Raw genomic sequence first — 26,984 nt, 5'->3', positions numbered from 1 at the left:
CGGTTTGCCTGTGTATCTCCGCCGCTATAGGCCGACTTCTTCCGTCCGTCAAGTGGACCTTGACAGCTCGTTACGCCCCCTCGTCTCGGGACACCGCTTCCTATTGGCTACTGTACCTGTCAGCGAGCTCCGATTGGCCGCTGCGCCCAGCTGTTAGTGGTTCATTCACCATTTTGTGACTGTAGTGGAAAAGAGACGAGCGATACTTTTGCGTATCCTCGCCGGAGTTTCAGTGCGGGAAGCTTGGCGATGTTTGACGGGACGAAGAAGTAATTCGTCCCCGGGACTTCAGAGTCCTCCGAGCCGACAGTCGAAGGGATGTTCGCGAGTGCGGAGCGGGCTCTCTCATCCGCAAAATAAGACCATAAATCTTTTTTTCCCCCTTCCCTGCTGAAGAGGAAAAAGCTCCGCTCGGGTGAGTTCAAACTTAAGTTAGCCGATGGAAGGCTGCGAAGCTCGGCCGAATCAAAGGCTTCCTTTACGGGGGCTGAGCTGCCACACTACCGGGTTGTTGTTCTGATTCTACCCGGAGAAACGAACCGCTCTGCGGGCAGGACGAGGAGGGGAGGAGGCGGAGGGCTGTCGTCCAACTCACGCACACACACTAAACAACAAGCTTTAAAACTTTCTCAAAATGTCACGCCGCGAATAAACGTGACAACCGGCGCAAAATTTAACACCGCCGAGTCTTTATTACAACATTATGGTGGATTTCGGCTACTTTTTTCCCCGACGCTTTTTCCGCGTTGTCGTCGAGTCGAAAAACACGTCGACCTCTTTTCGGCGGCACTGCGGTCCGAATTAAAAAAGCGCCACGACGGGACATTTTCGAGACTTCTTTCTTGACACAATTTGGAGTTTATCAAAGGCGAACGGGAGCCGTAACGTGGCGAATTAAAGGCGAATTCGGCCGGTTTTCGCGTGGCGGTCGTCGTCGTTGTTATTGTGTAGTAGTAGTAAGTCGTGCGTACTACGAAGGCTTTACAACCGAGCAGCTTTCCTTTTGCAAGGTGACATTTTTTGTCGAAGTGCAAATGATGTTATTATAGTGTAGCGAGTGACTTTATTGTGTTTACGAGGTTGGAATCCGGCCTGTCTTGATGCCTCTTTGCTTCCCAAAAAAGAACAAAAAAACAACGTCACTTGATTTTTTTTTTTTTTTTTTTAAACATGTTGTTTACGAGCTCGCCTTTGAGTCAGAGACATGATGATAGTAGTGCTCCAGCTATGGTCTTTTCTTACACTGCATCGCCACCATCATAGCAAACATTGTAGTGTTACTATCGTCTCAGTTATGCAGCTTTTTTGGGGGGGCTTTTGTTTGAGCAGATTCTTGCAGGAAACTTGATGTCCATGAGGACAAGTTTGGACATTCCTAAACAAGGACCTGTAAGCAATAGGAACCAAAAGACACACGTCTAATAGAGAAACCTACGACCGGCGGGTCTCATAAGACCCCAAGAGAATTTAAATGCGGCCTGTCGTGCCCAGAAATGCTCGCAATGCTTCAAAACGAACATTTGCCATGTCATATTTCGTCACGCCAGTGTGTCAGCGCATCTTGCTCCTTGCCGGCGTGACCCACTTAAAAGTAAAAGCTGTCCCCCGCATCCACCATGAGTGAAATTCTAAAAAGCTGCGAGATAGGACAAACGGGCCCTGGCACCCCACGTTACAAGGCCAATCATCTCGAATATAATCTTTATAATGACAAAATTGAACTCTAGTTGTAAAGTAGATCCAAGTTTTCATCAGGTTTTATTCCCCAACAAGTATGTTCACATTGTCAATATAAATCGCTGGCATAGATAAATGAACATGACATTTTTTGTACCGTTTAACTTCTAACTTCCTGTAGCAGAGTAATCAAGGATACGTTCCATTTTTATTTTTTTTTTGATGAATTCCAGAGGATCCTGGAATTTGTCCAAAATGGCCACTGAACCAAAATGGCTGGCCTCTCCTTTCTTTCTGGGTGTGGGTCCTTGAGAGTTTTTCGTGCTTTCTGTAACAGCAGATGTGCCCATCCAATATTGAGTCAATCAGTGAAACTTTTTCCTAACTTTTTTTTAATGAGTTACTAATGCAAGCCCCAAAATACGTACATTTCCATCTGCATACTTGCAAAATCTGGAAAGTTTGAGCTAGTGACATTTTTTTTGGAAATGTCTATTAAAAGCGAGGGACTTGCCCTTACATGCACACATTTTTCTTAGGAGGAAATAATCAGAAAATATTGATTACTCGAGTCGGCAATGTGTCGCTAAGTAAAACTGGTGACTGGAGGCAAATTCTTTCAAACTTTGCACAAGGTGCTACAAAGTGACATCTGGGTGGGATCTCATATTTGGGACCTCTAAAATACATAAAACAACAATTTTTCATCAGGCGATTTCAGTCACTTGAGGGTCATACTAAAGTGACGATGATGTTAAATGTTTGATATTATGAGCATAAGATTAACTAAGGCGAAACAAACATGAAGAGGATTTTTTTTAACTAGCAAAAACAACATAAGTGTAAAATATCCAAATTGGCAAAAAACGTGCTTCCGACCTAAATCCTACTGAAAATCTAGTAGACAAGCATATTCGGTCATTCTCAAACGTGAGTACGAGTACCCCTGGGGATACGTAAAAGCACTTTAGAGGTATGTGATATAATAATAAGGTTTTTGCAGGCGTCAAAAAATCATATTTAATGCTTTTAATGCCTTGACAGAAAAATATTTTTTCTTTTCAAATTAAGAGCAAATAAATCGGAATATAAATGAACTTAATACTAATGCTAAAAGTGCTAAAAATGAAACATGCTCCTTTATTTTGTTGAGTTTTATACAGTCGCATATTGTCATTAGAGATGAGATTTTCCAGCAGATGATATTTGAGCTTTTTCTGGAGGTGCCGAATAAAATATCTTTAAAAATACCACTATAAATTTAGTTCCGAGTTTATTAAATCAGAGATGAATGGCACTGTCCTGTTATATATTTTTTTTGTCTTTATCAATTCTTTGGACTGGTTAGGGGGGTATTTGGCTGACAAAATATTTCACAGGAGGTGCATCACTGAAAAAATGTTGAGAACCACTGCATCAGATTATTTATTGGGATTTATTCCAAACGTTTGTGGATTTTTTCCCAGGTCATTTTGACTATCATTTTCCTTTTTAGAAAAACATGGCAGCGTGCAAATTGGCCTTGGTGCCATAGGTTGTGACCTCTGACCTTTTAGATGAAGATTGAAGTAGGGCATTATAAATATTGTACACACACCGTGTCTCTTTGAATTGACAACAAAATCACATTCAAACATACAATCACACTCTTATATTTAGACATGATGTCTTTTAGTGTATGTGAATTAAAAATGAAAATGTCCTTAATGCGTCTCAGTAAACGATAGTGTGTGTGTGTGTGTGTGTGTGTGTGTGTGTGAGTGTGTGAGAGAGTGAGAGACAAGGGAGATTTTAACAATGTGTGCATGACTGCACTGTAAATTCCGCACAGAGAGAGGCGAAGACAGAAAGCGTTTTCACCGTGTGTGTAAAGTTTGACATGCGGAGAGGACGGCGAGGTTACACTGCTTGTCCCGACGCTGTTTGTCCGGCCCAAAGCCATGGAAACGACAAGCGTGCCGTTTGTCTGTCTCGTCACGCTAACGTTCCCGGTCTCGATCTGACACCTTGATCACCCCTCGCTTAGATGACATGCGAACGGGAGCATAAACGTTGGGCAAAAATGACACTTATGAATTTCATGATATGTGGTAGAAAGGGTTTTTTTTTAAGTCAGGATAAAAAAATGTTTTCTTTTTATGGGATAAAAACGAGAATATGTTTGCTGGTGGATGTGTTAAAAAATAAAGTGGAGAAAAGTCAATATGAGAGAAATTTCACATCAGAAAAAAGCCCCCGTTTTAAGTCTAATTTGAAAACAATAATATGTTTTGTGACGCGTGTGGAAATTTGCAAGAAAAGAAAAAGTCAAATGGATGAAGATTTTAGTCGGCGACATTCATGCAAAGATGTCTCCACATTTTATTTCACTTTTAGAAACTTTTTTTCTGAGAAAATATGCAGTTGGAGACAAAAGATCGTGTCGAATTTTATGGCGTACGCATGCCAGGCAGCTAGGTGGTGCTGTGACGTAACTCCAACGTGTCCGTGTGCATGCATAGAATAATAAAACAATAATAGCGACAAGCGAAAAACAAAATAGTTTGGACATACGAAGAATTTGAGGCACTTTAGACTGGAAAGTAAACAAAATACAAAGTCATTGACTGGGAGTCCTGCCAACCAAAATACGTGGTTAACTGATCTCATCATGTGTAAGTTTTACGTTTTGTCTATGTATTTCATTTTCCCACTCTGGAGGATGGTTTAAATTTTTTGCGTGTTCATGTTCTAATCAATTTGCTCTCAATTTGAAAGGAACAATGTGTAATGTCTCTGTCATAGCATTAAAATGTATTGAATTTGATTGGCTGATATCTGCAGAAAGCGTTTTAAAATGCTACACACCCCCTGAAGGGCTCTCATGTACCTCAGGGGTACACCCATCCGACAACCGATGATGTCTTAATTATGTGGGAATAGTTACATAACGTTATGAGGAAAACTTTACATCAGAAAAGGATATTTTTTTTCAAAAGCCTTTTTTTGGGGGGGGGGCGGAAATTAATATCGGAATATATCTTGAGGAAGTTTATAAAAACTATACTTGTTAGGATATTGCAAGAACAGCAGCATTTTTTCCCCAAGAAAAACTACTATTGCAAGACTAAACCCAGAAGGTTACCAGAAAAGCTTTTCCAAGGCCTTCAATATTTAAATTCTTAAAGGTGACTTTTGGGGTTCCACCGCATACACTTAAGCATATAGTTAAATGTAAAAACAAGTATTTTATGCACTCATTATGCTATATTTCTTCCTGGAGCGGGTTTGGCAACCTGGCTTTTTACGCAGGGAATCTCACATCTCTCGCTCGAGTGAGCAGGAATGATGCTTTCTGGTTTTTGGGGAGCTGAGTTGAAAAAAGGAGGCGTCGTGCTAAAACTTCTCCGGTAAAGCCACCCCAAAATACTTTCCAGTGACACTAAAGAGAAGGGTCAAGATGCCGGGATGGCCTCAAACGCCTCTGTGTTAGAACAGAATCACAAAACGCACACACGGCACCACCAGCATGACCAAACACATTTTTTTGCCCCCCTCCCCCCCCCTCGAGCTGAGATCAACCAGAGATTCGCTGCCGTCTTCTTCAGCTTTTCTCTTCGTGGCACATTTTTGAAGGAGCATCAGATGTAAATAGACGGTCAAAAAGGAAAAAAAATGTGTACTTGCATAAGAACATGTTTGCTTCAAGTCTTATTGCCGTAATCAAATGATGCAGGATGATAACGTGTGTGTTTTAATTTTGAGCGTGCGGTGAATTGTCTCTTTTGTCAATAAATAAGATGCAACTCGTAACGTTTTAGGAGAGAGATTTATAAAAGTGAGCAAAAATGTAAACATGACAATGGAGCAACTTGTTGATGGAGTGCAGTGGTTTTGTCAGTTTTGGCTTTGAAATCTTTGTCAATCTTTTTTCTTGTGAAATCATTTTGCATGAGCAAGCTTGTGACTCTATTTACTGATATCAAATTCTTTTTGATTGAACAAAATTGAAATAACATTAACCCATTCTCGGTCCCCTTGATCTAATTTTTAATTTTTTTTGCAGTTTGCAGTGCAGTGTTACAAGTCAATTACTTAATTTAAGGAGAAATCAAGAATTTACAATAAAAACCTGAAAAAACGTAACAATTTTTCCATATTCACATTGTGTAGCTATAACAGCAAACTATTTCATATCGAGAAGCAAAGCTAAATTGATTGAAAAAATCTACAGTTATGTAATTTTGGAAACATTTGTTGTTCTGTAGACCTCAGAGGTCAAAATAAAAAATCACGACCACTGTGAGAACTACAATAACATTCCTGACAGTATTAATAAATTATAGCACCGGTGTCAAACTCAAGGCCCGGGGGCCAAATTCGGCTCACCGCATCATTTTATGTGGCCTGCAAAATGCCAATTATAACTTCAATTTTCTGGCTGAAATACCAAATCTCTGTAGATGTATTTTATTTAGCACCTCCAGAAAATAGATTGTGTTTTATTTCTGGCTCATTTGCCGGAAAATTGTATGACAAACGACATGCACATCTGTAATAAACAACAAATTGGCATACAAGATTTTGCACAGAAGTCAGTGACTATAACACTATTTAGAAAACAAGTTATTTAATGTTCCAAATAATTCACTCTTAATTTGAAAAGAAAAATGCACTGCTTCTGTCACAGCACTAAAAAATATTAAATTAGATTCACCGATACCCACCGAATTGTTGAAGTCTCTCGTTTACCCGGAAGCGCCTCCACATACCCAAGGCCTACTTGTTACCCCCATTTTAGAACTGTTTCCCTTCAGTTCTATCAGTTTCCATCCAGACCTCTGTGAAAACTGGACCGCTCACCCAAGCGCTTTACTCTGCTGTTAAATGTGCCAGCCGCGTCGATCTTTATGTAATCTTAGCATTTAGCAAACTTGTGAGAAAAGTAGCTTATTCATTATGGGTGTTAATCAATATATAATTATGACTACAATAGCTGAAAAATGTCCAAATTACAATCTTTGTTTCTGATTAATAAGGTCAACGAGTTATTTTGTTTGTCTTTTAGGATAAACCGGATTAGTTCTCGCTGTGCGTCGCGTTTTGCGTCGCCTTTGACAAGGTCACATTATGCAAATGTGCGTATGCACTCAGCGTATAGTTTGTGGCGTGTTGCAATCATAAGGAGACGAGCATTTCCACATGTTTGTACACGATAATACTGAAGGACGGCACATGCTCGTGTGTTTACGCCGTCTGTTTTTGTCATCCAGCATCCTGTCGGACTAGGAAGAAAAAACAAAACATTTCTCCATTCTTACACGCGTTATTCAAGTTTGGCCTTCTTTCTGCTGAAATGTTTGTCAGAAGACGACTGGGGAATGCTGGAGAAAAGTGTGTGTCAGGGAGCGAGAGGGAGGCTGCGGAAATTCCCAGTGACTACTCCACGACGCTCTTAACAAACATCCGCACGCCACCACCTCCACCTCCCACTCACACACTCGTGTCGTCGGGTGACCTCACCCAGGGCCGCTACCAGCCCCTTTCGCTCCCTGATGGAAGGCAAAATAAACGCTTCGCTGTTGTTTGAAGACGTAGCGTGAGAAAAAGCCCCTCCGTTGCAGATGCAAGTAACTCCAGGAAGAAACGACATTATGCTTGTGTGTGTGTTTCTACTTCATGATTTTTGCTAGTCTACAGAAGTTATTTTTTTATCCCGTATACTGTCTTGCATATTTGAATTCAACCGGAATCCAACAGTTTATTGTACACATACATGCAGGACATGTGATGCGTTTTTACAAAACCAGGCCTATGTCTCAGAATTGAGATATTGATATATTCCAATTGTACTTAATTCCCTTTAAAATTATATAAACCACGGTAGTTGGAGGTGGCTATAAAATTGACCCTTACAGCAAAGTTGCCAAGTTGAAATCCCAAGTTTTGAGAAAAATGTGTTTAACGTTTTGAAACATTCATTGTTTAACGGTGAGCATCATCTACTATCCAGTGCTTCTCAAATAGTAGGATTGCCCCCCCCCCCCCGGGGAAGCGAAGTGATGACCTCAGGGAAAATGCTTTGTTTTTGTCATGTGAAATATATTTGAAATAAAATAAGAATTCATTCATCATGTTATCATTAGTTGTTTTTTTTCAGGAACTTTGAAGCACTTTATTATGCCTGTTATTTTTTCAGCTTTAGAATACGATGTAACCTGTATAAACGCTGTAAAAAAATTAACAGTTGTTGAAAGTTGATTTATATTGTTTTTTTTTCTTTAATGTTAAAAAAGATACGGGTTTAGGTAGTCTTATATATAGTCAGTGCATGTAGTGGGGGGCAAAAAGTTTACTCTTTCCTAGGGGGGCTTGGCAAAATATAATTGAGACGCACTGTACTAATCCCTTATTTTCATACACTTAAATTGTTAACCTTTTGAGAAACTTTGCTGGAAAATGAAAGCTGAGACCTTAAGGAGGTTGTTGTTGTTGTTGTTGTTGGAATCCAGACTATTATAAGCTTGTTTTGTGTGTATACATACAGTATATTTGTGAAATTCATTTTTCTATAGTCCACCATGAAAGAAGTTTGTGTGTGAAATTGATTATAAAACAAGTGATCGACCAATCCCATCCTTACATGCAATAATGTGTTGTAGTCACTTGTATTTACAGTCATAACGGATAATTGAGGGAAACCAGAACTGCAATGTGGGACCCGGCCAAAAGGATTTTTGACATCCCTGGTAAAAGCAGTCATTGGGATACTTAGATAAAGGCAGCGGATCGACCTTGGACGTCCTCTTTCTTTCTTTTCTTTTTTACCCCCCCAAACGGGTGCATATGGCACAGGGAAGCTTTTATGAGTCAAGTTTATAAATCCTCAACACAAGGCGACACACTGCAACGCAGTAAATGTCAAATGTTCAACCATGCCAATTATTACATTTTGGATTGAAGTTAGAGCGGCATGGTAGTGCATGTGGTTAGCTTCAAAGTCACAGGTTCTGAGTTCAAATCTCGGTTATGCGGAGTTTACGTAGGTTATGTGAGTAGTCGGTTTTTCACTGAAAAACTTGCATACTGCCTATGGTTCTTTGAAGGTCCTGCAGTAAATTGTCAGTGTGAATGAAAGTTTGTGTATATTTACCCTGTGATTAACTGGCGCCCAATCCAGGGTATACTTTGCCTCTGCCCACACTTTGCTGGGAAAATTTCCACCTCCCCCGCCACGCTGAACAGGATACGCAGTAGAAAATGGATGTATGCATTAAGATAGTAAATGACCGTGTGTCTCTCTTTCCTTCTAGCTCTGCAATACAGAGAAGCCAAGACAGAAGTGCCTTAAAGGAGAGAGAGAGAGAGAGAGAGAGACCGAAGAGGGACATCACACAAATCTGTATCAGAATAGAGATGAGTCCGTTAAAGAAACAACGGGGGCGATCCCCTTTGTCGTCCCGAGGTCGAGGGGGGCGAAGGAGAGCGGGCGCTAAGCCCGCTCAAGAAAAAGACCCCAAAATAATAAAACGGGAGTCACCCGGCAAAACCCCGCAGAGCACACCCAGCACTTTCTCCAAGCAGAGCCCACCCGTGGTGGGTGACCTTCACAAGGAGGTGACCACAGACAACGATACTCCCAAGAGGGGAGAGCCGACCGGGCCGAGGAAAACGGCAGAGTCAGCCGATAAGGACGCTGCAAAGACAGAAGATGTGACGTCGTGCCAAAGCGCGTCCACCGACTCCGTAGCATCCCCTACCTCTCACCCAACGACGCCCTTGGCTGCCAACCACAATGCCGGCCTGACTTCGGTGTCGAGCAGAAAAACCGCCACATTCAAGGCTCGCGTTCCCAAGAAGAAATACACTTATGAGCACTTTTCCAACAACGCCACTCCTCCCACCACCCTTCCTACCTCCAACACTTCCTGCAATAGCAACAGCAAAATCGGTGACAGTGTGAATCTGACGCTTAATAATCTGAAGAACTGCAACAATGTTAGTCATATAATGCACCAAAAAACAGATGCTAGTGTAAACGTTACAAAAAACAACACTGGCATGGCCAATATTAGTGTAAATAGCAGAAGTAATGCGTGCTCAGGTAATCAGTCATCAGTTCAACAAGCGGTCAGTAAAGCCACAGATGATAGCGGGGCTCTCAGGACAGAAGCCCGCCTAGAAAAAGAGTCCCAAGTTGGGGAAAACGAATCGGAAGGAGCCCCCAATTCGGTACGCTCTTCCTCCACTGATACAGCCAGTGAGCACTCGGCTGATTTCGATATAACAGAGGCAAACGGACCAAGCAATCGGAAAACTCCTGCCCCCTTTCTGAACTCACTGCCCAAGGGGGTCAGCGACACAGGTGGGCTTGCTGAAGCTCTTGCTAAAGGTTTGAAAAACCAGAGAGTCTTGGCTCGCCAGATAAGGACCTCCCCGGAGAGCGGTGTCGGCACTACAGGGCAAGGGGGGTTCAAGGAGAGACACTCATGCCCCATGTCACCGGTGTTTAGACCTGGTGTGGTAAGGGAGGTAAATGGGGGTACCGTGGAAGTCCAACTCCAAGGAAAGAGCACAATTGTTAAATATCCTTTTGATGGCGGAACCCTGATGACAGCATCAGGATCGGGAAGCGTCGTAGAATTAGTTTTGGATGCGCCCCCACCTGGCGTGTCGCCGGTAGCGGTTAGTACCAAGGTTTGCGTACCCTTTGGTGGAGAGGAGGGGGGCCCTTTGCTGTATAGAGAGGGGGTTGTCTCGCAGGTGGACCCTCACCCCGGTGTCTCGTTTCCCTACCAGGTGGTTCTGAGTGAAGTCGGGGAGAGCCCGTGTGGTGTAACCGGCCGTCAGGCGGGTGATAAAAGTAAAGTCCAGACCGTGTGGGTTTCCCGACAGAGTTTGAGACTGCTAACCCCTCCCTGGGCTGTGCCGCACTTGGAGGGTGGAGGGGTGCGGGAGAGAGAGCGGGACAGGGAAAGGGAAGAGAGAGAGTGGAGGGAAGAGATGGAGGTTGAGAGAGAGGTTTGCCAGTTGAGTAGTGGAATGGGTGTACTGGGAGGGGGCGGGAGGTTGAACCACGGCTTGTCTCATCAAGGGGTTTCCGCGGGGCATCCATATGGAAGCGTACATCCACCTCCTCATCCCGCCACTGTTAGTCCAAGCGTTGGGGCTTCTACCATAATCTTCTCAGACAGAAATACACTGAAACAAGTCAACATCCCAGAGGAAGATGTTGAGGTATCTCGTCTTAACATGTCCGTTGAGCCCAAGGCAAATGCTACCACGTCACAGCACAGAAATATAATTTCCAAGTCCAGTAGCTATCACCCGTCCTCACCCCACCTCTCTGTGGTGAGGGGTTTGGGCCCCCCAAATTTCTCCACCCTCGCAAGCCCCCACCCTCCTTCACCTGCCTTACTCAGTTCTGAAATGAACAACACTGCGCTAAATCTACCTCCGACCAAGATCGCTCCCAGTCAGACCCCGACACCCTTGTCCACAGGGGGGACTTCCTCTACCTCTCCTCGCTCTAGGACGCTCCTCTCCTTGGCTCAGAAATACAAGAAGGGCGACGTGGTGTGCACTCAGAACGGTATTCGTAAGAAGTTTAATGGCAAGCAGTGGAGGAGGCTGTGCTCCAGGGAAGGCTGCATGAAGGAGTCCCAGCGCCGCGGCTATTGCTCCCGACACCTGTCGATGAGGACCAAGGAGATGGAGGCCACCGGAGGAGTGGAGAGGGCTGGAGGGGGCAGCAGCTCAGGGACCGTGACGCCGTCTGACTTGCGGGGCAGAGCCAGCAGTGAGTTTGAATGGGATGACACATCAAGGGAGAGCAGCGAGACCAGTAGCCGGGGAGACTCCAGGCCCCGTTTACTCCTCCCCTCCGTCCTGCCCCACGACCTGTCGGCACGCTTCGACTTTGACGAGTGTGAGGCGGCCACCATGCTGGTTTCGCTAGGAAGCTCCCGCTCCGGCACCCCGTCCTTTTCGCCCATCTCCAACCAGTCCCCCTTCTCGCCTGCCCCCTCTCCCTCGCCCTCCCCGCTGTTTGGCTTCAGGCCGGCAAACTTCTCCCCAATCACCGCCTCCCCGGTTCTTCAACACCGGCGGCACAGGCAGCCGAGCGGCACGGGGGGAGGAGGGGGAGGGGGCAGCAAGGCGACGACAACCCCGGCGGGGGGAGGAGAACGGGAGAGACACGCTTCGGGCATCCAGCCGTCGTTCCACAGCAACCTGACGTTTACGGTCCCGATGAGCCCCAGTAAACGAAAGCCAGACGCACCCCCTCCGACACCCCTCCCCCTGCACCATCACAATTACACGCCCAAGACGGAGCTGGAGCAGGGGGACCACAACAACTCTTTCAGAGTGCTTTCCCCGCAGACACCGGCGTCGCATTCGCACACACCCACCTTTTCCAGGCCCAGGGGCGCCACCACCCCCTCCTCCAGCAGGCCCCCGTCCTCCACTGCCGCTTCCCCTCCTCCTTTGCTGGTATCGCCAGCGCCTCCGTCCCCTCTGACCCCCGACGGAGGGCCTCGTCGCGTGGTCCCTGTGACCCAACAGAACTTGCGGGACTCCCCCGTCATTGTGAGGAATCCTGAAGTTCCCTTGACAAAATTCATAGAATGCCCCTTAGGAAAAAGAGGTGAAAAAGAAGGCGGGGTGGAACCGTCTTTACCCAAAGACAACGGCTTTGCGCACCAACCGATTTCTGGGCTCCAGGTTCCCGTACCCATCAACGGCGCAGCAGCCGCAGTCCCCAATGGTACCGTCCTTCTGCGAAGTCCTGCCCAAACTTTGCTGCTAGTGTCCCCTTCGCCATCCTCTTTGCCTACGTCGGACATCCCGACCGCAGCTCCCCTGCAGGCCCTCTCTGTCACGGTTAGCGCATCGGTCGCCGCCGGCCCTGTTCCGTGCGCCGTGGACAGCTCCGGGGAACGAGGGCAGGCCGGAAGCTTTGAGGGCGAGGTGCAGCAGCCCGTCGCCTGCCATCCTTCGCCCACGGCACTGCTGCCCCTCATCCTGCCTGTGGAGAGCCTTCACCCCGCGCCGCGGAAAGACATCATCATGGGACGCCCTGGCACAGGTGAGAGCGCTTGCATTTGTGTTGCTTCACATGAGGCGAGGGGCATTTTGTAACCGTGCCATTTCGACGGGTAGGTCCGCTGTGATGAAGTATGTGCAGAAGGATAATGATAGAAAAGAAGAAAAAAAGGAGACGTTTTTTTGCAAATGTTCCCCATCTATTAAAATGAATACAACTCAATAATTTTGTACAACACAAAATAAAAGAAACATCAAAATAAGCAATTAGCCACTCTTTCTGATTTGAAATTAGATTTATAGAGTCATTTTTATCTATTAATAGTACTATCTTACTTTTCCAATATTACTATTAATATTAAAATCTTTTCTTGTAATGCACAATTTTCCATTTTTTTCCGTTCCGTTTGACCCTAACTCTCTACCAGTTTTTCCACGGTATTTGTTGTAGGGCTACAACCGTCGATTATTTTATTAATTCATTAGTGATCTTTTTTTTTTTCAAAGTAGATGTTTGCAAATGTCTAATTTTATTAAAAACAGTGGAAATCCTTCTGCTTTCATGCAGTGCGAAAGAAATCTGAGCATGTCTCCTTTCAAAACGATGACATTCTGAGCATTCAAACATTTTTGGTCTCCAAAGGAGTTCTTTGGTAATCGAATAGGCCCCTATCCATCGTTCCACCTCTAGTTTGTTGCAATAATACTGCCATGAGGAAATCTATTTTTCCAAAACATCAGGCAATTATAAACATACTACTTCTTCAATCCATGCAAATACATAATTTGGATCATTATGAATGTACTAACAGACTTTAGTAGTCATTGCAGTGTCACACTGATTTCACTCATCTCCTATCAGATGCTCACAGTATCGAAGCTGCAAGGTGGCATGACCCGCATGTGGCAGTGATGCCCAGTCAAAGAATGTCCAGTTAGCCGACATGCTGTTGTCCCATATGCTCACCCTTCTTGTGTGTCACGCCAAAGCCTCTGATCACATGACCCATGCAAGCACCTGTAATTTGTCGCACGGACTTAATTCTGCAAAACTGATGTGCCAAAAATGAGAACATTTGCCGCAACTGTGCAAATTTATGACAGAGCCCCCCCTCCCCAAGTGAAGCTAGTGTCATTTAATCATGATCAAGTCCGTGATATGGAAATATTGTAAATGTACTTTATTAATATCGTACAGTAACTTTCAATGTGTACAAATTGAGCATTTAGCATAGCAGAAACTCCAAGTATTTATTAACGCAAATACAACTTCAAATCAGTAGGTAAGGGAACTATGGAAAACCAAATATAAACACCAGTGTTCAGTTAATGTTAGAAGGGATTTGTTGAAAGAAAAAAAAATAGCTTGTATTGTTTGCTAAAAGTAAAGAAGAACTGCAATTTTAGTAGAGATTTTCAGACAAAATGAAAAGTACAAATCCATTTAGCAGGAAGCATGAAGTAGAGCTCTTGATGTGCTTTAGTAGGTCACAAAAAAAACCCCGATGTGGCCGGCCACATCAGGCTCCCAGGCTTTGAGTGTGACGTGGGCCTTAAAGCATCAATAATGATTTAGTGAAATAGTCTTACATGTCTATTTATTTGTACATTTTGAACCGAGGGGGAGGAAAGAGAATAGATTTTTGGTGCGTTTGCGGGGAATTAGGCGTGTTCCCAGGATTAGCTTTGACGACGATATACATTTAAAGTCATTATAGACGGACTCGGACGTAGAAAGATGGTTAAAAATATACAACGGTCGAAATCACTGCTGGAGACTCTGGCATCCTAAACAAAAGCCAGCGCCGGAGTAGAAATTAACATTTCATGACAATAGCACGAGTGGCTATGCAAGATGCTGAATATAGGCCAGTTAAGGAGTAGCTGGTTGGTGTCGATTTGCCATTTTGAAGGTTGACTCAGACAAAACTGGGCTTTAGATTAGTGATAGAGAGAAAAAAAAAAAAAAACAAGAAGAGGCGACGGACCAGAAGAATCAAAACGATGCGCACGTGTCAACATTTTGCTCGAACATGACCTACAGCTTTATTTAGTGTACTCTGACATCTGCAAGGTGTACCCGTGTGTTTGTTTTATTAGTGACTCATGCCAAGACGTACTGAAACAATATGTGGGCAGGTACAGCGCATACCGAGACGGCTTGACATCCAAATATGTCTGTTTATTATGTGCCCCCTGTTCTCTCTGTATTGCAATGCAGCGAGAACAATTTGGAGCATCAAAAAGAAATAACTTAATTATTAATGAATATTTTTCCACAAAAAATAATCAGTATAAAGTGTCAGACCTGTTTTTTGTAAAGCATCCTTTTTTGGGATTACAGTAAAGATCTGTTCACAAAAATAAATCGTTAACTTATTCATAAATATTTGTCCCCCCCAAAAAATAATCAACAGAAAGTATCAGACCCGTTCTCAAAAAGAAATACTTATAAATAAATATTTGTCCACTGAAAATTTTTCAACATAAAGCGTCCTATTTTGTGAATACAGTAGACATATTTTCACAAAATAATTAATTTAATTATTAATCAATATGCCCTCCAAAAAAATAATCAATGTCAAGTGTCAGACCTGTTCGCTAAAAGAAATAATTATGAATAAATATTTCTCCACAGAAAAATATTCAACTTTTGGAATCACAGTAGAGATGTGTTTACAAAAATAAATCATTAAGTTGACAGGTAACGAGAGGTGGCACATTACATGTTGGGTCAAACACCTCAAGTATGGGGGTGAATCTGGCTTTCTACAATAATTAATAATATAATAATGCCCCCGATACAACACGCATCTCAACATATTGGACACAAGGTAGAGTTAGGGCATGTCGTTTTATTTTCCAAATGACTGAAATTCCTCAGATGGTAACAGTGGGTGTTTGTTTACTCATCTGCAAAAGAAGCTGAGGTCTTATAGGGTCAAGTCTTTTACTAGCATTGCAGGCTTTTATTTATTCTGTCTTTTTATGACAGCATAAAACAATATTGCTTAAACCTAGGGCTTCAAGTAATGATTGTAATAATCGATCAATCTCACTTATTTGGTCCATAAATCAATGAAGATTTTCCAAAATATGTTCTAACTTCCATCTTTATAGACAAAAATATATACATATTTTTTAATGGTTTTATTATTACAATTATTGATCATTACTTTCCAAAGTAAAATCAGGCTTTTGATCTTGATACAGCAGAGTAATCATGAATATAATGTAATATTAAGATGATATGAATGGATCATTCCATGATTTATTCAGTATATAGTAAGTACTTCTGTCCTTTTACTCTGTCAAATTCGATTAATCGACAAGTAATTAATTCAATTTGTGAGTATATTATCAATCCCTCTCATGTGACATTGCTTCATTGTTTTTTAATTGTTGATTTTTCCACTAAACAATACAAAATAAACAGTAATTAGTCAATAAATAAAAACCAGAGAAACATTGTTTTAGAACATAATAAAATGTAGTTTGATTACTGGATGAAATAAATATATAATAATTTTTTATTTTTTTATTTTGACTTTGAGGCCCTATTTAACCGGTAAAAGTCAGCTTTAACAGATGCTATGTCGGCTTTGTGTGCGTTGCGGCAGTGATGTCTACTGTACACTCGTGGCATCAATTTTTCTTCCACCTCACAAAACAGAAAAAGGAGTCTCTTTGAGGTGGAGTCTTTATCCTGTCCCAATATATGATATTGATTCATTAGCGTATGGCGTATAGTTAAGCCGTCACTATTTGAGGAAACGCGACACCCTAATTACTAATTACAGTGCATTCCTTTCATACAAAATTAGATAGCGTGAGGGGGGAAAAAAAAAGCTTTTCACAAAATGTGTGTTTCTTTTTGCCACATTGCCGATTAATTGGGGCATGAAGGGCGGTCACAAATGCAGCATGTTTACTTCCATGTATGATTTTTAGTTTCAATGAAAAAAAAACATCAATTTGATGCATATATCTAGACAGCATCCGCCGGTCCGATTCACTGCAAGCGCCCTTCTGGCGTCCCGTGCGGACGCACGTCTCGCTGTAAAGAGGCGGGCGGCTGTGACAGAGAAGTGGACAGGAAAGGGAGCGCTGTCATTTAGAGCTTATGCTCCCGCCTCACAGCCCCTTTCATACAGCTGAAAGGATGCCCAATGGAATAATAACGTCCCTTTGTGCAGGATCATGCATGCTTGCCCGCCTGCATGTACGTTTATTTTGACGGGCCTGAGTGGGTGTCATATACATGGGCATTTTTTTTCTGGTAAAGACTAAGAAACTCAGCATGACGCCTGTGCGTCGACACCGAGCGCGAGAAGCAGGGATGGTGAGAGTGTGTGTTGTTTAGGCGTGCGTCATATAACGTACACAGTGCCGAGCAGCTAGCGGAGGACCTCAATTCAAGCAATATAATTCGGTTGCAAATATATTGTTATCGCTATCAAAATAAATCAGCAATTTTATGGTATTCCAAAAAAAAGGCCAGCAATAATTATTCTAACATAACCCCGAGGGGAATTTGACCCAACTCAGGCATTTTAATGTTTTTGATGTGTGATATCAACGGAACAGCATAAAAAAAAAACACTAGGAGGCTAAAATATTGCATGGATTGTCAAAACATGACGACTTTCAATATGCCGCGCTGCGGTTCCTTCTAAATGCTGGCAAACGGGAGGTCGAGAGGTACGCCCGATAGGTGTTAAATTTTGCCCATTTTGGGCTCATTTACAGCCATTCAAAATTGGAAAATTTGTCAATTTTGGACATCTTGAAAAGCCTATGTTTTATCATGCTATCCCCCAATTTTTGTATTAAGCCTTTCGGCAACAATAGTCATTTTTGTGTTGACACCCCAAAACTGCCGGGTGGCGCTAGCGGCCAACTAATGACATTTGTAAGCCTTTCAATGACTTCGATGATTGGCTTAGCCTGGACACCCACAATGCGAACCTCTTCAAAAGTCATAATATTCTAATTATGACCTAATAAATATTCCTATTTCAATTTCATAAACATACAAATATTCAGCATAGTTACTTTTGCAATATTTGTCGATAAAGGGGGCGTAGGTTCCCCTTCCAAAAAAAATAATCTATGTATAGATAGAGCTAACGCCACTGAACATTTTGAGGGGTTGAAAGTAAATATGTATTTATGTTTGACAATGTTATTACCCTTATTATAAAGTAGAAAAATAAACTATTAAAAAAAACACTATTTGAAAACCACTACTTATAACATGGTACTTAAACTTTTTGAAATTGGTACCCACTGAAAATTGTTCAAAAAGATGTCAAATTAGCATTTTGCGGGCCACATAAAATGATGTGGTGGGCCGGATCTGGCCCCCGAGCCTTGAGTTTCACACCTTGTCTCTGAACCCTCTCAACCTTTGATGTTGTCCCTGCTCAGACCCCCTAGCAAAACGTCTTGGTCGCAACGATTGGCTAAATTGTTACATAGGAGGGTCTACAATTTGCTCAGTTTGGTTTCAACGCAACCGTCACAAATTCCCATCTAACTAAATGGAAGATAAAGTGCTTTTGAACAAAGAGTCTGCAAATTGGAAAATAAATAGTTCTGAGAAATCACGCAAAAAGTCCAAATATTTTGAATATATATATAAAAAAAAACTTACGAGTTACTGTATTGCTAGCTAAACTGTTTGTTTTTCTACGTATTGTCATTTCATAGAACCGGCGTGATGCACTGATACTGAAAGTCGCTTCCTGGGATTCTTCCCCCGTTACGGCCTGCTTGCCTCGCGCACACCCAGAGCTTCTTCCAACAAACCATTTTTAGAGAGCGCTGTCATGCTGGAGTAGTTACAACGCACGTGAGATCTCCAAATTCTGCTTAAACTTCCGGCAAAATAACCCGAATAAAAACACGCTAGGGGCCCGGACCCCACAACATAATCCGACTTAGCCGTACCCAAATGCTGAGCCAAAATAACGTCTTTAATACTCATAACCTTTTTCGTCCTTATTTTAACGCGTGTCAAATAAGATGTTGCGTCGTCGCACAATTTATACCGCCTCTGTCATACGTGTATGTGCTGGCCCATAAAAGACTACACTAATGAGTCAGTAAATGTCTTCTCCCAACTTGCCGTAAAAAACGCACAGAAGCAGGCAGAAATACAATTAGCGGCAAGGTGAGGGATGAGACCCGATTTTATGGTGTGTGTGTGTGTGTGTGAGCATGAGTCTAACCGGGCGACAATCACGGAGTGCCGGCTACAATGCGCGCGTGTGCGCCAAAACGTCTGTTGCCATGGAAACAAAGCAAACATTTCAGCGAGCGGCAGTAACAACAATGATGCGTATTTGTGGCTAATCTGATGACATGGACTCACGTGTATAATCTCGGGGTGGGCAATCAACAGCCCGTGGGTCCATTTTTTTTTTTTTTTTTCGGAAATATCATCCGGCTCTCTCTCTGAGAACTTCATAAAAATTGAAACGGCCCCTGATGAGAAAGGTTCCCCGCCACTGGTGGAAATGATTATTTTTTTTCCCCTCCCACAGTCATTAATGTTCACAAAGTTTTTAATATGACATTTTTATTATGAACACGAGCCTGATCGTGTGGCAAGCGAGGAGAGTGTGTTTGCTGAACTGCAGTGGGGAACACACACTTTTCAACGTTTTCCTCCTATTACGATCAAAGTCAGCAAAGGCACGTTTAGTGGATGTCTGTAAAAGATGATCCAAAAGTGATTATCTTGTGGTTTGAGGTGTGTTAAACAGTGTTATTTTCTGTGATTTCTTCCCGTATAGACCACTTATCTGCAATTACAGGATTTTCAAACAAAGCTGTCTGTTGTCTAAGATCTATATATATATATATATATATATATATATATATATATATATATATATATATATATATATATATATATATATATATATATATATATATATATATGAAAAGTTAAACAAAAGTATATATGAGTGGAAATTTGTGTTTTTTTTAAATTTGATGCCATAATATTTTCCCTTGTAATGCATATGATTATCGGCTTCAAATAATTGGAATCATATCAGCCCTGGAAAAAAAACAACATATCAGTTTATATCTAACAAACGTGTATAGCTGAGCTTTTTTTCCCCACTCTTGAATCTTCAGTCCTGAGTTTTTCTTTAGTAAGAGTTATTTTTTCCTCCCCGTGCTCATCAATCAGATCACACGCTTAGCGATAACTCAGCCTCATTTAAACTTTTGTCTTCCCTTCTGCTCAACTGTTTTGATTTTCGGATGTTTCTGAAGTATTGAATTATTTTCCTGTGGTGCGGGCTGCGTTCAAACATATCACGCATGCGTTGCAATAAGTTGCTTCATGTTCCAAGGCATTTGCTCTTTATTTGAAAATTAGCCCATGTACTACTGTTTCAGTCACAGAATCGAAAAGCATGAAATTAGATTTGCTGTTACCTTTGTCATTAAATTCATAATTTTTATTTTTAGGGTACGCTATAATGGAGATGGGGGTATATCAAAATTTTTCGCGGTATGACAACTCGAGTACTCGTACTGGTATCAGTCTGAAAAAACAAGGTAACATCCCTAGTGTACATACTGGGTTTTTTTTTTATGACGAAAGCATTTTCTGCCTAACGACACTGTGCTGCATAATTTTTTCCCACCATGAATACTTTTATTATGAACTATACCCACATTAATGCTGTTGGGAAGGGCATTTCTTACTGCATCTTAAATGTCGCTATGTATTCCCCTCGGGCAATGTTCAAAACGGCCTCTTTGCAACTAATGCATTGCCGTCCTTCCAAAATGATACCGTACTCTTTTCCGTGTCATTCGCATGCACGGGCGACATATCGCATTTGCACTTTTCATAAACGTCTTCGGAAAAATAGAGCTGCACGTTTTTGTTTTTAACCCTTTACTCCATCGCATTGCGGTGGCGTCGCCTTCCCCCATCATGTCCTCTCCTGCTCTCCTCATCCTGGTCTACCCGGATACGGATACCCGGGAATAACATCCCAGCTCTCTCTCTCTCTCCCTCCCTCCCGCTCATTCCCGCGCTTTTTACGTAACGCTTTAAAGCCCTTGCATATCCTCGCCGGCCATGGCAACAAGCACATCTGGATATCCTGCCACAGCCTTCCCAAAAAGGACTTTTCCAGCAAAAAAAAAAAAAAAAAAAAGTCATTTTGCAATTCATATTTCACTTTTAGGAACACTCAATGGGAAGTCTTTGCAAAGTTTTTAAAAATCATATGCAGGTCCTCGTTTGAAAAAATAAAAATTATACACATATATACACATATATATATATCCTTTTCAATTTTTTTTTTTAAACTGAGAGCTGTATGGTCTTTCTAATGTTTCTGGCGCAGACAGCCAGATGGCAATGTATTTGTAAGCAACTAGTGCCCCCATATGGAGAAACTTGAGCATTGTATGTGCAGTACGCATCCTTTTTCTTTTTTGGGGGGGGGTCCTGGGGCAGCCCACCCCACCACCCTCACACACACCGCTGTGATATTTGTCGCTACAGCACACTATTTCGATGGGAAGCCTCTCTTAACCTCTCCTGACAGTCGGTCAGATTTTTTTCTTTTGGGGCCGCGGGTGTCCCGCAAATGGTGATGTGTAGTCCTGAGTCAGGTGACTGATGAGCGAGGTCCGATTCGATGCGATAGGAGGTGATGGCCTCGGCGACGAGTCCTCAGGTGACGCGGCGGATCACTGTTGCCACGGTAACTGCGAAGGACTGCCGCATGCAAGTTATAATTGGAGCGAGTAAACGGCGGGCGGCGGGGAGGGCGGAAGACGAATTGAGGCGAGAGCCAGATTGGACGGGAGGGAGACGGGAGGTGGCGCCTCGCCTGCGCCGTGGCCAGCGGAGGTGGAAGTAAAAGTTTGTTGGTCACGTGGACACGCAAGCGACGGGAGAACGCCTACACGTGACGAACACAGTCACGGCGCGGGTTACTAAGGTGAAAGGGGGTGAGCTTCTATTTTTCTTTATACTGAGTCTCAAAGTGCAGTAAAAGCACCAGTCGGCGTACGTCGGTGACCTCTAGTGGTATGTGATAAAATCACTTATTACAGTTCAGTTGTTTTTAGCTAGGATTGCATGATTACTGTTTTTTACCCGGATACTGAACCAATAACTTCTTGCTCCTCCATACCGATACAATAACCGATGAAGGTCAAAGTACAGTTAATAAGGCGGGCCCTGCTGAGTTAATGGCGAGCGAGCCTCGGCTGAAAAGTGTCGCAAAGCTTTTGCATCGGTCAGTGTTATTCTGCGGGCTTTTATTTTGAAGTTAGCCTTCATGTTGGTGGCATGCTGTTATGAGAAACCTTTGTTGCAGATCCTTTGACATTCTGACAAAATGCTACATAAGCAAAGCGTCAGTATCAATATTGACTAAAGCATTGAACAAATGAAGCTTGTTTTACTATTTGACTTTCAAGGGGCGACTTGAATTAGTCTTCTTCACATCTGGTCCCAGCACGCTATCACGTCAGTGGGTGCTTCCGTGACGAATAAATGACAAATTCATCCCAAAATGCAAAAATAATCCTCATTAGTGTCTTGGCTTTTTGTCTGTTCCTGCTTCTAGATTTCACGTGTCACCAATATGTCGTCATATAGTCACTTAAGAACACATGAAGGTTTGCGGTGGCATCTCTGAGCTCCATGACTTCAAACTCTATAAATGAAGTTCAATCAAATACTATTTCCGGAAATATATGTCCTATCTATAGCAGAGTCATGTGTGAAAGGGTATACATCTCGATTTTTTTTTTTTTTTTGAGGGGATGGGTGAAATCTGATAACGTTCTACTGTACGTTTCAAGATTGAAACGACACTATTAATACACAGCCACCAGTAGATGTCACTGCTGCACCATTTTAGATCTGAGAGCCTCTTTGTTTTGAGTCCACTGCGAAAAATGACTATAACTTGTTAAACTGTCCTGTGATCTACAGATGATTTACAAAAAAAAAAAAAAATCCTATATATATATATATATATATATATATATATATATATATATATATATATATATATATATATATATATATATATATATATATATATATATATATATATATATATAGGATAGGTGAAGTCTATTCTTTCATTCAATAGATTCTCTTTCGATTGATTCGGTATATAATTAAATTGAACACGATATTGTACTGGTCTTGAAAAAGTCAATATGTTCTAAACATATGGTTGCGAATGTCTTAGTGAGATATTGGATATCATCATCCGTGGAATGACTCTTATGCGATCATATTGCGAGATCAAGACTAAAGGTTGTTTATCAGATTGCTCACAACCTTTTCAACGATGTATCCCTTATGAAATAATTTTTTAAGTACCCTCCGATTCGCACATCGTTTTTGGAGTGGCAAAATAAGGGTTTAATGCTGTGCCATGTCCTTGTCCGATTTCATGAGCTTTCCAACTACACTTCCAGTGCTATCGGTGCATTTTAATGAACAACTAGATAGGAAGAAAGATTATATAATAGCATCTTTTTCACTTCAGGCTTGTCTGGCGGAAAATGGCAACGTGCATCTGTATAGAACTGAACAAAATAAAGTCATGCAATATTTTGCAAATGACTCACTACAAAACAATTAGTGATTACGTTGCTCCATATGCCAATTAATTTGCTCTTAATTTGAAAAGAAAAATGCACTGTTCTCACTTTGCCACGGGGAGGCACTGTGAGACAGCATGTACGAACCTCAGTCATTTTGGGGGTGGAGGGTTGGTGCAACAAGTCTCTTTTGAGGAAAATTTCAACCAAATTCTCTATGGTTATACACGTTCCGAGCGTGTTCAAAAAGGGCAGGCAGTAAATACAATAAAACAATATAAAATTGTAATATGCCCCACACCACAGGATAATCATTCAGAATAATCGTTTTTTAAAGTGTGGGATGTGAAATGGGCCAACGAAAAACCTGCGCATACATTTTTGTTGAACAACATTGCGAGACAAACGTTTTTAACATCATTTCTTAGTTAATAATGAATGCATCTTAATGACAAAATGAAGGTGTAAAGTTTGGTGCCGAGGGGGTTAAGGTTTTTTTTTTTTTTTTTCTTTTACAAGCGAGGGCAGCCTGCCAGAGTCTCTCTCGGCGTCTCTGGTCATATCTCAAGCTCTTGATGGGCTGACCGTAATGGAGACCCCTCCCAGTATTGTATTTGTCTGGATGCGCTAGCTCAGCATGACTCATGTATCTTGCTGAAGAAACGCAATGTCCAGGTTGTGTTCTCACAACACTTTTGAGTATTGTTCCCTTTGTGTGCGGCCTACCCTTCCTCTGTTTGAGAGAACTTGTGTTTTCACAAGTTCTTTTCTCTCCACCTCCCCCGTCCATGCCTCCCCTGGTGAAAATTACTCTCTGTCTATTTTTACCCACCACTCATGGACCGTTTCAGCCGTTTCCTTCTCTTTCCAGCGGCCTCCTCTTCCCCTCTCCTCGCCCACCGCTTGTGCAAGCGTGTTGCATCAGAAGGCTTCACACTCTGTTTTTGGAAAAGTCCATTTGATTACAGTGATATCGAAAGTATCCATCAAGCAATTGATGTCAAGTTATTGCCTTGCTCGTGTTTTGAAGAGCAAAGTTGCTTTCTGTAAAGAATATTTTGGGGTGATTTGTGATCCACAAAAATGATAATCCGCTTCAAAGGCCTCGTCATCGTAAATCATATTGCAAAATTTTACAGTAGATTTCACGAGCGCCTCCTACCAGAAATACAAATTGGAGCGTTTGTAAAATGGGGCGGGTTCTAAAAAAAAAAAAAACGAGTACAAGCCTATTGGTTGGCCTACATCAGAGTGGCGGTGTTCGATTGGTCGCCATCCACGTCTGTCTACATTTACTACGACAGTTTGCACCAATGGTACGAGCCGGTGGCGGGGGGTTAGCGACGAAAGAAACTACTGCGCTCTCGAGAGAACTCTCCGTCTAACAACAATCGGTGCCGCTTTCATACAATTAAAATGTACATGTCGTGTTATCGAAGCTGTTTTATTCTTTTTCAAACATTAGGTCATCGACAATACGCCAATGACTGGAGCGGGATGAAATTTGCATATGACTGGCATTCCAGTGCACGTTCCGACCAATCAGAATGGACGGCGGGCACATGACAGGGGGCCGCCCCACCCAATAGCAGTCCAGGATTGCCTGAGAAGGGCGGGACTAAGGCTGGGCGAGGTTGACAGCAGCAAGAAGGGGAGGGGGGCGATGCGAGCAAGCCAGCCAGCAAGCAAAGCAAAGCAGCCTAGTTTACAACAGGAGGAAGAGAAGGGAGGGAAAAAAAGAAGAGAATCGAACGTGGGGCGACTGGGATCAAAATACGCGAGTTACCTCGGCCGACGGTGCACTTTTATGGAGCCCAAACCCCGCCCTAACGTGGACGACTTGAGCCCGCGGTGTGGTACGCGAGAGGCGGCTAGCTAAAGCTGCGTGTGGACGGTGGCGCTCTCCGCTTACTCGCTTCTCGACTTCCGCGGCCGAAACGCTTTAAACGCGAGGAGGAGGAAGAGGACGATCGGCGCTTCGTGTCGTTTTTTTTGTGTGCGTTAGCTCACCGGAGGAGTCGTCCCGTATCGGGGGCGGTGCTGGTTCTGGCTACATTGGTCAGGTTGTGATGGATGAATGCGCCAGTCGGCGACATCTGCCCGTACCTAGCAAGCAGGTAGACACACGACAAGACCGCAATGGGCGCGCTCGTTCTTCGCTCTAATTCCGCGCTTCCATTCCGTCGCCTCGATGGGCTGCGACGTACCCAGCAGGATAGTAGTTAGCAAACGGACTGCCGAACTGGGCCAGTGCGTGCTTCCAATGCGTCTTTGTAACTGAGACATGAAAACACCCGCGTCGTTTTGGCGTCTGACTGTGCGGCGTGTGCGCGATCAGGGGCGTGCCCGAGGACTCGCTCCGGAATTGGGCGCCGCGGCGGCTCCGGTGCTCGCCTGGGGCATGCATGCGTAATCGGAATAATAATTAAAATAGGAGTCAAATATTACTGCGCACCCAGCTTGTGTGTACATTTATTGCCTTTTTAATAAACGTAGTATATCTTCGCCGCGTCCTCGAGGCTCCAGTTTGGCGTAGGGAGGGTCGCGCCATGGCCCGGGAAGACTGCGTAGTAGCTGGATTGATGTTGTAATCCAGGCCGCGGATGCGTTCGAGGCCTCGTTAACCCCTTCGCGGCCACGCCGTAGCGCTAATGTAAACAAACAACCACGGGAGGGCACCGGGGGTAATTAGATCAAAGCCGGCGAGGGAACCCAGTTTTTGGAGCCCGATCAACTTTGTTTTTGTCACACTGGAATTTTGGAATCAAACGACACCGTGCAGCATGACACGGAAACTAACAGAATCTTCCCTTCTATAGCAGCAAAAACATTTGGGACCAACTCGCTATCTTTTGTAGAAGAGACAGCGCTGTAGAAAAAAGGGCTCATCGCCACATGTTTTTTTATTTTTATTTGGGAGAACCGTCAGCGATTTTAACTCCGCCATGTTCTCATCAGAGAATCGTCAGTATCTCCGCCAAGGATTAAGCATGTTTGGTTAGTTCTGCTCGATTCATCCATTGTTTGTCTGTTATTTACTTTCTCAAGTATGATAAGAGTGTGTCATTTATATTTGGAATTCCCCCACATTTTCCCAACAAATGAGAAATATTGGCAGCCTTACGATGGCAGACACATTTTCTCATAAAAGAGCTTTTTTCCCCCCCTTTTTTAAACTGACAAAAACATTCTTTCTGTATTGTGTGTGGGGGTATTTATGGGAATTTAATATCCTGGGGAAGGAACAGAATTTGGGAAATGGTGGCAAAGGGCTGTTAGTGTTTATATTTGTGGCTTCAATACGCAAACAAAAATCAATAGACATTTTCTCTTAATCCAAATAAGGAAATAAAACCGTGATAACCAAAATTAGGAAGGCCTGCTGCTTTCGAATCGAATTTCAAAGAATAGATTTGAATTTCTCATATTAGGACCCAAGTTCCAAATGACTTCTCTCCAACACACTTTAGGTGCTTCGCAATAGTTTTTTTTTTTTTTATCTGTGACCATGTTTATAATTCAAAACATGCAAGGCACTATACTTTTTCTCAAGCAAAGAAATGTGGTCTGGTAAAATACACAAAGTGACATTTTGTTTTAAATTGGGTTTTACAGTAAATGTCAACTAAGGGTGCCAATAAATAATTGAAGTGCTTTTCTTTTAATTTTCC

The 26,984-nt window shown here is 42.8% G+C and overlaps 1 protein-coding gene and 1 long non-coding RNA gene across 5 annotated transcripts in view; one reads left to right on the top strand and one right to left on the bottom strand.

Moving 5' to 3' along the window:
- Positions 1 to 200: 200 nt before the first annotated feature.
- The window catches only part of cicb (capicua transcriptional repressor b), a 39,577-nt gene continuing 12,793 nt past the window's right edge, over positions 201 to 26,984 (top strand). For all 4 annotated transcript variants that reach the window (XM_088409586.1, XM_088409585.1, XM_088409583.1 and 1 more), the window contains exons 1-2: positions 201 to 415; positions 8,970 to 12,745. In XM_088409586.1, the coding sequence (XP_088265712.1) occupies positions 9,073 to 12,745 (3,673 nt within the window). In that variant the 5' untranslated portion in view covers positions 201 to 415; positions 8,970 to 9,072. The remainder of the gene's footprint in view (positions 416 to 8,969; positions 12,746 to 26,984) is intronic.
- On the bottom strand, positions 19,312 to 25,620 carry LOC148426035 (uncharacterized). The gene is made up of 3 exons (XR_015864993.1): positions 25,324 to 25,620; positions 24,146 to 24,251; positions 19,312 to 19,418 (listed from the first exon to the last, which is right to left on the bottom strand). It is a non-coding gene; the product is annotated as an uncharacterized LOC148426035 (long non-coding RNA).

This window comes from Hippichthys cyanospilos, chromosome 3 (assembly GCF_059441005.1).
Source record: "Hippichthys cyanospilos isolate Australia breed blue-spotted pipefish chromosome 3, RoL_Hcya_1.0, whole genome shotgun sequence".
NCBI classification, from domain to species: Eukaryota; Metazoa; Chordata; class Actinopteri; order Syngnathiformes; family Syngnathidae; genus Hippichthys; species Hippichthys cyanospilos.
This window is presented reverse-complemented; position numbering and strand designations above follow the sequence as displayed.